Source organism: Crassostrea angulata, chromosome 10 (assembly GCF_025612915.1).
Source record: "Crassostrea angulata isolate pt1a10 chromosome 10, ASM2561291v2, whole genome shotgun sequence".
Lineage (NCBI taxonomy): Eukaryota > Metazoa > Mollusca > Bivalvia > Ostreida > Ostreidae > Magallana > Magallana angulata.
In genome coordinates, this window is record NC_069120.1 from 54,527,835 (window position 1) to 54,541,101 (window position 13,267).

The 13,267-nt window shown below is 37.8% G+C and overlaps 1 protein-coding gene across 5 annotated transcripts in view; it reads left to right on the forward strand.

The window, feature by feature from the left end:
* LOC128166107 (cAMP-specific 3',5'-cyclic phosphodiesterase 4C-like) overlaps positions 1 to 13,267 on the forward strand; it is a 52,101-nt gene that overhangs the window by 19,323 nt on the left and 19,511 nt on the right. For all 5 annotated transcript variants that reach the window (XM_052831048.1, XM_052831049.1, XM_052831050.1 and 2 more), the window contains exon 2: positions 1,407 to 1,583. In XM_052831048.1, coding sequence (XP_052687008.1) covers positions 1,407 to 1,583 — 177 coding nt within the window. The remainder of the gene's footprint in view (positions 1 to 1,406; positions 1,584 to 13,267) is intronic.

A 13,267-nucleotide genomic window follows, 5' to 3' on the forward strand; every position in this document is an offset into this window, starting at 1 on the left:
TGTTATGGTGAGATATATGAGATCGATTAATAGTCACTTTCATTATTCTGTCCTAAGTTAAAGCTAAATTCAGTTTATATTATTAGTTTTAGTTTAGTTTGATAGGTCTAAAATCAGTTGTACTAGATTTGTTCCATTTTGGATATGGCATCAATAAATTCATATATTTTAAAGTTATGAAATTATAAAAAACAAAACAACTCAACTTAGCTAAGTGGTGAAGTGAGATTATAAGTTTCTTACATACTCACACGTTTTTGTCTTGAGATAGAACCATTTTAACAAGACCCTGGACTTTCTGTAGGACGTAACTATCTATTTCACCAAAACAGGTTAAAATAAGGCTGTTTTTTGAGAGAAATATGCACAGATTTTGTAGTATTTAGCTTAAAACCCAGACAAATCTTTTTGATTTCAAAGAGCAATGGCTGAGTGGCCAGCAACGAAATAGACAGGCCTACGTCACAGTGCTGTTTTACACAACTACCCAAAGTCCAAGCTCTTGTTAAAATGGTACTTCATCTTACTTTGATGAAATGTGTCTGAGATATATCTTGTATCAAATATCTCTGTAATTGAGATAGTGTCTAACATACTTCTGAGTTAGTGTCTGAGACACATCTTGTTGTTATCTGATAAAGCTTTGTCATCTGAGATCAATTCCTACCAGTGTTGAGATTCTAGTTGCCGTGGCATTTAGAATCATGTGTAGTATCGGACCGTCCCCTAATTGTGCTGGTATTCAGTCCCTGTGTAATGACGCTGTTCAATTTATCTCAATTTAATGCTTTCACCTTGTTTTTATTATTTTTCCTCCATAAAGTAAGCTCTACCTTTTAATTCTTGAAGAACTTTGGAGTCTAAACCTAAGATATAAAGTCAATCAGCTCCTTTAATGAATTAATGATTTAAAAAGATCAAGAGAGTGCAACTAGAAGCTCTGGAGATAAAAGACAGATGTGAGGAACCTTCCATGTTAACAGATCTTAAAAATTAGGCAGCAAACTGTATACAAAACCATTACTGTATTAGTGAAGGCTTCATTAGGTCTTTGATCAGAAATCTGGCACCTAATGATGTGTATTCACTGAAGCATAACGCAGACTCTGAAAGATGGTGACGAACCATCCGTCGTACATTTACAGATCTTTATCATGATTTTGTTGTTGTTACAATTTGGACGTAATGATATTACAGTTTTGGCTTGATTATTTTTGTCATTACAGTTAAGATGTAATAATATTTTTGTCACTGTTAATAAGCTCTAGAATGATTTTTTGGACATGAACATTGTAACATTTTTTGGGTTTTTTTCTGTTTTAATATGGTTTATTGTTGTCATTACAGTTTTGATGTGATGACTTTTGTTGTTGCACAGTTTTGACATGATTTTGTTGTCGTTACAGTTTTGATGTGGAGAATGGGACCAGTGGACGGGGAGGCCTGGAGGGGACCAGTCCGTCCAGTCGACTGCTGCTACAGAACCCACCCCAGAGACGGGACTCCTTCCTGTACCGCCCCGACAGTGACTATGACCTGTCCCCAAAGTCCATGTCCCGCCATTCCTCTGTACAGAGTGACGTGTGAGTACTGTTTTATATTCATTATTACCAACAGTAAAACTCTAGTCAACATTTATAAATTTTTACATTAACATTGATTATTTGATAAGTTAAAGTTAAATCCTTCCTTTATGCCATTAGGCACATAAGGCCGGTGCTCATCCTTATAGTTTTGATGATGCTAACAGAAGAGAGTCACTGACCCTGAATGGGACACCAGTCCATCGCAGGTTATCTCCCAGCATGAGACGGTACCGAATTTCAGCTGGGTGGACTGAGACAATGTAAATTAAGTTCTTTGACTAAGTGCAAAACACACAACAAGAAGTGACCACAGCTGGGTTTGAACCAGCATCGTTTTGGTTTCTGGTCTAATGACCACTGAGCCATGTGTTCCATTATTCATGATCAAGGAATTCATTTTATCATAAATAATTGTATATATTAATCAATATTCTAACATAATACCCCTGAATCTCTAAGTCTGGTGCTCTGCCAAATGAACTATCTTGCACCATTGATCATATTGGGTTGACTGTCAAACTATAATACAAAAAGATGAAAGTGATTATATTTCTCTTTCCATAACTTTAACTACTGTAAATGTATTGACTTTGGCTGTGGTTTTTGTTTAGCCTTTTTTGCGGAAAGTTGCTGCACTTAACGGAGCACATCACAAAAAATCATGCATCCATCAGTCCATCCATCTCTCTATCAGTCCATCAGTCTCTCCATTAGCCCAACTGTCTCTCCATCAGTCCATCTGTTTCTCCATCAGTCCATCCATCTCTCTATCAGTCCATCTGTCTCTCCATCAGTCCATCTGTCTCTCCATCAGTCCATCAGTCTCTCCATCAGTCCATCTGTCTCTCCATCAGTCCATCAGTCTCTCCATCAGTCCATCTGTCTCTCCATCAGTCCATCAGTCTCTCCATCAGTCCATCCATCTCTCTATCAGTCCATCTGTCTCTCCATCAGTCCATCCATCTCTCTATCAGTCCATCTGTCTCTTCATCAGTCCATCTGTCTCTCCATCAGTCCATCCATCTCTCTATCAGTCCATCTGTCTCTTCATCAGTCCAACTGTCTCTCCATCAGTCCATCTGTTTCTCCATCAGTCCATCCATCTCTCTATCAGTCCATCTGTCTCTCCATCAGTCCATCTGTCTCTCCATCAGTCCATCAGTCTCTCCATCAGTCCATCTGTCTCTCCATCAGTCCATCAGTCTCTCCATCAGTCCATCTGTCTCTCCATCAGTCCATCAGTCTCTCCATCAGTCCATCCATCTCTCTATCAGTCCATCTGTCTCTCCATCAGTCCATCCATCTCTCTATCAGTCCATCTGTCTCTTCATCAGTCCATCTGTCTCTCCATCAGTCCATCCATCTCTCTATCAGTCCATCTGTCTCTTCATCAGTCCATCTGTCTCTCCATCAGTCCATCCATCTCTCTATCAGTCCATCAGTCTCTCCATTAGCCCATCTGTCTCTCCATCAGTCCATCTGTCTCTTCATCAGTCCATCAGTCTCTCCATCAGTCCATCAGTCTCTCCATCAGTCTCTCCATCAGTCCATCAGTCTCTCCATTAGCCCATCTGTCTCTCCATCAGTCCATCTGTCTCTCCATCAGTCCATCAGTCTCTCCATCAGTCCATCAGTCTCTCCATCAGTCCATCAGTCTCTCCATCAGTCCATCAGTCTCTCCATCAGTCCATCAGTCTCTCCATCAGTCCATCTGTCTCTCCATCAGTCCATCAGTCTCTCCATTAGCCCATCTGTCTCTCCATCAGTCCATCAGTCTCTCCATCCACCTGTTGTAACATTCTGGATCAGACAATGGGTCCAGGGTTTTTGACATTCTCACACATGCCTTGACCGTCATTATATTATACATGTAAATGGTCTGTCTGCAGTTGATCTCCATTACCTCATCATGTGTACTCAATGTGTACGCAAGATGTCAGAGTTAAGATTGGATCTGGCTGCTTCTAATCAATATATATAAGACTCCAGTAGACAGAAAAACAGACCTCTGCTGTATTGAAATGAAAATTGATTTTGACTTTAAAAAAATTTAAAAGCTGAGCCAGAAGAAAAATATTTCAAACCCTCAGCTGTGTTTAATTTTTATGATCTTAAATGCAGTTGAAGATTAAGAGATAGCTTAGTTCAGTCAGGTGATGTAATTCATTGGAACAATTTCCTTCCATTTCAACAGCTCTTATAATGGCAGAAGTAAAATATTATAGAGATTATTTTACTGGGCTTATCTTGACAATTTCTTTTCATCCGAATCATTAGATCTTGGTTTCTTTTGGTACAGATTTCTTCAGTGATCAATGAAACAGTTGAAGTCTTGAACATTCTTACAATCTTAGCTGTTTCTTTTTTATGGGTTCCTGGTATCTTATTATCACTCCCTCGTGAATTGTGAAATGAAGTTCAGATTTCATTAGGATCAGAAGGTTTCCTCAGTTTGTATCCAGGAACTCCTGCCTTTCTTGGTGGCAACCTACCGAAGCAAGAAAGGTAACTCTGATTGTTTTTTCAGCATAAGACCACCCCAGCTAACTTTGTGTTGCTGCTATTAGTTTATATCAGATCATACCACCAAATAAATCTTCCTTTTTTGTATGAACTACAGAGAAATCGAAACATTCTGTGGCTTGTCGCTGTTTGAACATTTCGACAAGTAAAATGCCAAATCAAAGAGAATCAAAGCCAATTAAAGCTGTTAAATCACTAGCTACGCACATGGAATCGGAACAAATGCAGCTGGTGGCAATATAGCAGCCATTCCTGACATAATCAAAACATGGCCTTATCTAATCACTGCTGAAAAATCAAATACACACCAAATGAATACTGCCTCCGGGTAGAATAACATTGAAATGAATTTTTATTCTTTGTTAGCAACAATAAGGCATTTTTATGTGCAGTGCTCTAGCGTGATAGACAAAAGTTTGAAAAATTGACTACGAGAAGGAAAGTAGTGTGTTTATATTATTTAAACCATTTTCCAGTAACTCAACCAATAAGAACCCATACTTACCATAATATAATAGCTCGAGACTTTTTACTCATAAAGGTATTGTTGTTGGCCCTCTCTTTTGCCAGTATAATCATTGCTAAAAAAATTTTAGCTAAAAAATATATGTACAAGAAACAAGAATAAAAAGAAACCTGACTGCATGATAAAACCCAACAAGGAATTGAAGTGAACATTTTTGTATATTTGAATTAAATCTTTACGATCTAAGATTGTAATTGAGCTACAAGGTAATTAAAATGAAAAGCAACCATTACTGTTAGAAACCACTCAGCTTCTCCGAGAGCAGGAACACAAACCTCATTATTGCTTTACACACTTCTGAAGATACCTATTAGTAAAAAAAATGGAGTTAATTTTCTTGATACAATAATCAAGTGAAAAATCTAGATTTATGTATCAGGCTGTTGACAGATTTATACTGTAGAGACGCCCCTGTTATACACGGAGCTATTGCTGCCCTAACAAAGAGGCTTGCTCACAATATAGAGAACACCCTTAGTCTTAGTCGGGGGATTCAGTTCATGAATCACCCAATATTTTGAGTTCAAAGAACAAAAAGGCTGTCACTCAGGATTTAATTAAATTGAGTCTTAGGGCCCAGGAGTAGACCAAATCAAACGTTTTTGCTATGAAAGCTGTGTTCGTTTGAGAAGATGAGATAAGTCTTGTTCAGCATTGCCTGGCGTATGGAGGGGTACATAGCCCCAGGTGTATCGAGTGGTACATAGCCTGGCGTATCAAGTGGTACATAGCCTGGCGTATCGAGTGGTACTCCATTGATTTGTAAACTCTTGTTGGTCCTAATGCTTAGTATGTGACCACTTTTTGCTTGATGAACCTTTCATCAGATACCAGTACATGTAATGGAATTCTATGTATTGTACTGTAGTGTATACAGCGTTTTTTGTATCAGTACTTTTGAGAAGTTCCCTATATTGTATATACAAGTGTGTACGATGTTTATATATAAGTGTATAAGATGTTGTAAGAACTAGTTCACTACTCTTATGGAAGATCTCTATATTGTAGTGTATACCTTAAGAGTACACTTGATTCGGATGAGTACGGTCGGCATTAACAGTAACAGTCTGTGTTGTCCATATCACCAGCAAATCCACACTGACTGATTCATATTGACATGTACACAAATCCATTTGGATTCTTCTTTGAGCTAAGGTCACAAAGGTCACCCATCTCTGTCACTGTGATGTCAGTCACTCTGTAGCTGTCTGCCAGTTGTAGGTATCTCAGTTCCTCATTAGACGGACAGAAATATCAGAGTACGCCAAAATTAGCATGGCGCGTGCTGGATTGGTGAACTGACCAGTGAACTTGCGGCCAGTTCTGTAAACTTCTATTGACTCCGGGGTTGACTGCCCAGTGCATAGATATTGAATATTTGGCAGGCAGTATGAATATTGGAGAAAATCTGGAGAGCTTGGAGTGAGTAGGGGAGAGACATGGAGATAGAATTGAATCAGTGACCAGGGATGCCTCAACGTCTCCAGCGATTACACAGTTCCTGGCGGCTACAAGATAGTTATTTCCTCTACATGTAGAGGTGAATCCTTCTCTGGTCGTAGTTTGACAATTAGATTATACACGACCAATCCCAACGTCAAATTTCGTTCGTCCTCGTCACTTTTCACAACATTTTAAGAATATTTCCTCCTATTAAAAGGAAACTCAATATTCTGAGAATTCAGGAAACAATAACTTTTAAACCATGTGTATTGACACCTCTCTGACGTCAACAATGGTATGATTATATACAACAGGAGTCCGAGGTCTCAGTAGGTAAAACACCTCTTTACATTTGTATCACTTCCTTCTTCAACTGACCGAGAAATAAAAAAAATAAATAAATAAATTTTATAAATAGAACTGATTTAACATTAATTTTGGTCAGATGTTTATCAATGTTATAAGGGTAATATAATAGCAAAATGATCATAAAGTTGATATTCTTAAAGCAAATTCTGAATTAAACAAATTATAAAGCTAATGTTTTATTGGTTTCTAAGACTTGGAAGAGTGAAGGTTCAAGGACAGAATGATCAGATGTTTGTTGATTAACATCCCATTCATGAATTGTTCCCATAAGTTGAGAACTTAGTCCAGATTTGGTGAAAAGCTTCAAATTTTGATCAGTGCTTGACTTTTAATGATAGAATAATACCAACAAGTTTTGTCACCTCAGGACCGCCCTACATTTTGTAAATGACCAACATTTATTTTTCTCATATCAATGACCCATAATAATCAATCTTATAAATTAAAACTGACTCATAATTATAAGCAGTGTTATATTATTATATAATTATAATAATATATATTATATATAATTATAATTATATTATATTATTATTATTATAAAGCACTTGGAAAGGTTCCTGCCAAGATTTTGATTGACTTTGATCTGTCGACTCTCAGATTTTCTTATTGGAATAGAACTAGAATACACTGAAGTTTTGTAATATCGTCAAGCAGACATATTGCCTGAAAAATATAATTTGATATCAATTTGTACAAAATCAATTCACCACTTTGTATCAACATCAGTTGTGTAACTTCCAATGATTTGTACAGTGGGCATCAGTACTTTCAGTCCTTTGATTGATTGGGACCACAACGCTGTTTTTCTGTCTTTAAAAGAATTTTTCCTGAAAAAAAACACCATATTGTTATCATATTTAGATCTTGTCAGAATACTTTTAATTTTTGGTAATTTTCATTTATCAACATTTTGAAATATTTCAGATAAAATCTTAGTTATTTTATTGTAAACCACAACAATGGTCAACAGTCAATTAAACACCGAATATCTTGTCCAGTAATTCCATGTATCCGCGTCAAAGAGACACCGAATATCTTGTCCAGTAATTCCATGTATCCGCGTCAAAGAGACACCGAATATCTTGTCCAGTAATTCCATGTATCCGCGTCAAAGAGACACCGAATATCTTGTCCAGTAATTCCATGTATTCGCGTCAAAGAGACACCGAATATCTTGTCCAGTAATTCCATGTATTCGCGTCAAAGAGACACCGAATATCTTGTCCAGTAATTCCATGTATCTGCGTCAAAGAGACACCGAATATCTTGTCCAGTAATTCCATGTATCCGCGTCAAAGAGACACCGAATATCTTGTCCAGTAATTCCATGTATCTGCGTCAAAGAGACACCAAATATCTTGTCCAGTAATTCCATGTATCCGCGTCAAAGAGACACCGAATATCTTGTCCTGTAATTCCATGTATCCGCGTCAAAGAGACACCAAATATCTTGTCCAGTAATTCCATGTATCTGCGTCAAAGAGACACCGAATATCTTGTCCAGTAATTCCATGTATCTGCGTCAAAGAGACACCGAATATCTTGTCCAGTAATTCCATGTATCCGCGTCAAAGAGACACCGAATATCTTGTCCAGTAATTCCATGTATCCGCGTCAAAGAGACACCGAATATCTTGTCCAGTAATTCCATGTATCTGTGTCAAAGAGACACCGAATATCTTGTCCAGTAATTCCATGTATCTGCGTCAAAGAGACACCGAATATCTTGTCCAGTAATTCCATGTATCTGCGTCATAGAGACACCGAATATCTTGTCCAGTAATTCCATGTATCTGCGTCAAAGAGACACCGAATATCTTGTCCAGTAATTCCATGTATCTGCGTCAAAGAGACACCGAATATCTTGTCCAGTAATTCCATGTATCTGCGTCAAAGAGACACCGAATATCTTGTCCAGTAATTCCATGTATCCGCGTCAAAGAGACACCGAATATCTTGTCCAGTAATTCCATGTATCTGCGTCAAAGAGACACCGAATATCTTGTCCAGTAATTCCATGTATCCGCGTCAAAGAGACACCGAATATCTTGTCCAGTAATTCCATGTATCTGCGTCAAAGAGACACCGAATATCTTGTCCAGTAATTCCATGTATCTGCGTCAAAGAGACACCGAATATCTTGTCCAGTAATTCCATGTATCCGTGTCAAAGAGACACCGAATATCTTGTCCAGTAATTCCATGTATCCGCGTCAAAGAGACACCGAATATCTTGTCCAGTAATTCCATGTATCTGCGTCAAAGAGACACCGAATATCTTGTCCAGTAATTCCATGTATCCGCGTCAAAGAGACACCGAATATCTTGTCCAGTAATTCCATGTATCTGCGTCAAAGAGACACCGAATATCTTGTCCAGTAATTCCATGTATCCGCGTCAAAGAGACACCGAATATCTTGTCCAGTAATTCCATGTATCCGCGTCAAAGAGACACCGAATATCTTGTCCAGTAATTCCATGTATCTGCGTCAAAGAGACACCGAATATCTTGTCCAGTAATTCCATGTATCTGCGTCAAAGAGACACCGAATATCTTGTCCAGTAATTCCATGTATCCGCGTCAAAGAGACACAGAATATCTTGTCCAGTAATTCCATGTATCTGCGTCAAAGAGACACCGAATATCTTGTCCAGTAATTCCATGTATCCGCGTCAAAGAGACACCGAATATCTTGTCCAGTAATTCCATGTATCTGCGTCAAAGAGACACCGAATATCTTGTCCAGTAATTCCATGTATCTGCGTCAAAGAGACACCGAATATCTTGTCCAGTAATTCCATGTATCCGCGTCAAAGAGACACCGAATATCTTGTCCAGTAATTCCATGTATCTGCGTCAAAGAGACACCGAATATCTTGTCCAGTAATTCCATGTATCCGCGTCAAAGAGACACCGAATATCTTGTCCAGTAATTCCATGTATCTGCGTCAAAGAGACACCGAATATCTTGTCCAGTAATTCCATGTATCCGCGTCAAAGAGACACCGAATATCTTGTCCAGTAATTCCATGTATCCGCGTCAAAGAGACACCGAATATCTTGTCCAGTAATTCCATGTATCTGCGTCAAAGAGACACCGAATATCTTGTCCAGTAATTCCATGTATCCGCGTCAAAGAGACACCGAATATCTTGTCCAGTAATTCCATGTATCTGCGTCAAAGAGACACCGAATATCTTGTCCAGTAATTCCATGTATCTGCGTCAAAGAGACACCGAATATCTTGTCCAGTAATTCCATGTATCTGCGTCAAAGAGACACCGAATATCTTGTCCAGTAATTCCATGTATCCGCGTCAAAGAGACACCGAATATCTTGTCCAGTAATTCCATGTATCCGCGTCAAAGAGACACCGAATATCTTGTCCAGTAATTCCATGTATCCGCGTCAAAGAGACACCGAATATCTTGTCCAGTAATTCCATGTATCCGCGTCAAAGAGACACCGAATATCTTGTCCAGTAATTCCATGTATCTGTGTCAAAGAGACACCGAATATCTTGTCCAGTAATTCCATGTATCTGCGTCAAAGAGACACCGAATATCTTGTCCAGTAATTCCATGTATCTGCGTCAAAGAGACACCGAATATCTTGTCCAGTAATTCCATGTATCTGCGTCAAAGAGACACCGAATATCTTGTCCAGTAATTCCATGTATCCGCGTCAAAGAGACACCGAATATCTTGTCCTGTAATTCCATGTATCTGCGTCAAAGAGACACCGAATATCTTGTCCAGTAATTCCATGTATCCGCGTCAAAGAGACACCGAATATCTTGTCCAGTAATTCCATGTATCTGCGTCAAAGAGACACCGAATATCTTGTCCTGTAATTCCATGTATCTGCGTCAAAGAGACACCGAATATCTTGTCCAGTAATTCCATGTATCCGCGTCAAAGAGACACCGAATATCTTGTCCAGTAATTCCATGTATCTGCGTCAAAGAGACACCGAATATCTTGTCCAGTAATTCCATGTATCCGCGTCAAAGAGACACCGAATATCTTGTCCAGTAATTCCATGTATCCGCGTCAAAGAGACACCGAATATCTTGTCCAGTAATTCCATGTATCTGCGTCAAAGAGACGTAAGGGAACTCGGTGATATATGACTGGCTGATTTGTTTTGAGCAGAATGACACCTGGTATTGCGTAACGATGAGTGCTTCCAATTCATTTTGATTCTGACTTTCCTTTCCCAATAAGTCATGTGTTAAAAGCTATCAAATTGATGTAATAATTGCTTCTACCGTACCAGTGAGACTATCTGTATGTCACATTTGATGATTTTACTGCTGTGACACTAGACCTTCTTACCCCATCACTGCTCACTAGTTCACTTCCAGTACCCCTGATTTACTGCAAACAAATCAAATCGGGGGCCAGTCTTAAGTCCCTCTGGTCCCTTGTTCTTTTCTGTGCTGCATTAGTTTTTGACACAGACAAGATGGATGAGCCTCAAACTCTCTCAACCAGCACACCAGTACCAGTATTATGTAATCCCCATAACAGTTGAGTTTGAAGTTTGGGTTAATTATTAGAAGATGTTTTAGAGAAAATTTATGAGAAGATAATTGTAAGTTGTCCATAAAATGTTGTTAATGGAGTACAGAGGCAGAGCGCTGGCATAAAGTGCAGGTCTAAGTGCAAGGTTTTTGTCAGTTTGTTACAGTTGGCAGTCGGTAGGACTTGCACATTCGGCGTAGGAGGTTCAAATCCTAGTGGGATGGAAGGTCATTGAGGAGATAGATCATACTAGCTATGTTTTACCTACAAATCAAGATTTATTTAGCAGCAATATTCATAACATAAGATGAAGGTCATTTGGGGATGACCTTGAACTTTTTTTATTTCATTGACAATGTGATACAAAGACGGGTATAGAACCTCACATATACACAATATTATAACTCGGCCTTAAAACAAAACAAAATGACTATAATTATAAAGAACAAAGACCGCAATAAGAGAAGAGCATTGTTTTATGTAAATCAATGGAGCCAATATATAAAGTTTTGTAATAGCCACCATTTACATATCAAGGTCAATGTACTTTAGAAGCACATAAATTAGTTGGGTTGAAAATTCGTTGTTTTTAAGCCAAAGAAGATTTCTTTGGGATTTAATTTGTCGTATCATAAACCCCAAAATGTATCAAATATCAACCCTATATTTATGAATACAGGGTTAGAAATTTGTCATAGAATAAATTTAGTTGATAAATAGTGCCAACGAAATTATCAAAATTATTAATCCTCAACAAATATTGCTGCCTCTAAAGTATGTACTTAAAGGTGTGAATCGTCTCTGAATGTAATACATGTATGTACTGAAGGCTAGAAAATGTTTCCAAGAGATCAATTCGTGGGTTTCAATTTTTTATTAATGTAAATATCAAGGCCTTAGCAACAGTGATAAAGACTTCACACGATCTTGATTTACATCTGTCAAAACTGTACGTGTGTGATGATTACGCGTGAATTATTGCTCAAATTCTATCGCAGACGCTGTAGCCACTGTTTTCATACAAGTCCTCTCAACAGTGGTCCATACCGATTAGTGTTGCATTCTGGGAAGGTTTATTTTTTCTCTGTTGAATTCTTTGTGTGAAACCTCCACTGAGATATGACTATGCTGATGAAATTCAATTATAGATTTATCTACATCAACATCTGACAAATAAAAAATAGGTAAAAGCAGAAAAGATGAAAAGTATTGATAATTTGAGGCACGAATTAGGCAACTTGTGACAGATCTTATCATCAGATTGGGTGTATGTGCATAGATAGTAATTTAATTTCCTCTCTCTGTAAAAGGCACATACATATATAACAAGTCCTGCCCTTGTAAGATTTAGATGGCTGATCTTTTATATTTTTCATAACAAAATAGATTGCGGACATCTGTTGCTCAGCTCATCTGGAAGAAAAGCAAATTTGAAGAATTCCCAAACAGCTTCAGTGAATTTTTATTGATTGAAAAATGTCGCAGCTTTCTGACATTTGCATATAAATTTCATATTCCCAAGAAATAACTCTCATTCAATTCTCTTAATGATGAATAAGGAGTTCTGGAAAAAAAGGTGAAATTATTGATTCTAGATTGAGATATGGAGATTGAACAGCTCCAAAAATAAAAAACCCAAAGATACATGAAGGAGTTGGAGTGATTCAAACAAACAGATATTTCTTTTATGAAACCTTACATTTATATAGAAGTGATTGCTTCCCCAGGAATTACTCAGATTCATAATCTATAACTGCTTCAAATAAATCTATTTAGACAGAAACTACTCAACTACCTGAAATCCACTTATTCTATAAAGAAAATCCCATAATCCACTTTCGTCTAATTGAGGCATTTTCCTCTATTTTTCTACAGCCATTTGGTCTGTCGTAAAATGGCAAACAATGCTTATTTGTCGATACTGGTTTCATCGTCATCTCCACCAGAAATAAGCATTCAATATACTTAAATAGATTATTGATATCAACGTTTGTTTAATGATATCTGCCAGTATAATGCTTCATTTATAGCTTGTTTGAAGACATCCCTCATTTGTTTCCTTCTCTTGGGAGAGAAAGCATGAGAGGGAGTCAGATCCAGTGTGGCTTGTAAATCTCTTCATCTCATTTTCTCTACCTCTTTCCTCTCTCTCACCCTTTCTCATCTCTCTCTCTCTCTTGTTTTTTGTGAGACGATCCAGATTTGATAGGAATTTTATGCGTGTGAAATATCCCAGAGAGCATACATGGTGCCAGACTATTTTTATTGAGTTTTCAATAATCTTTTACAGA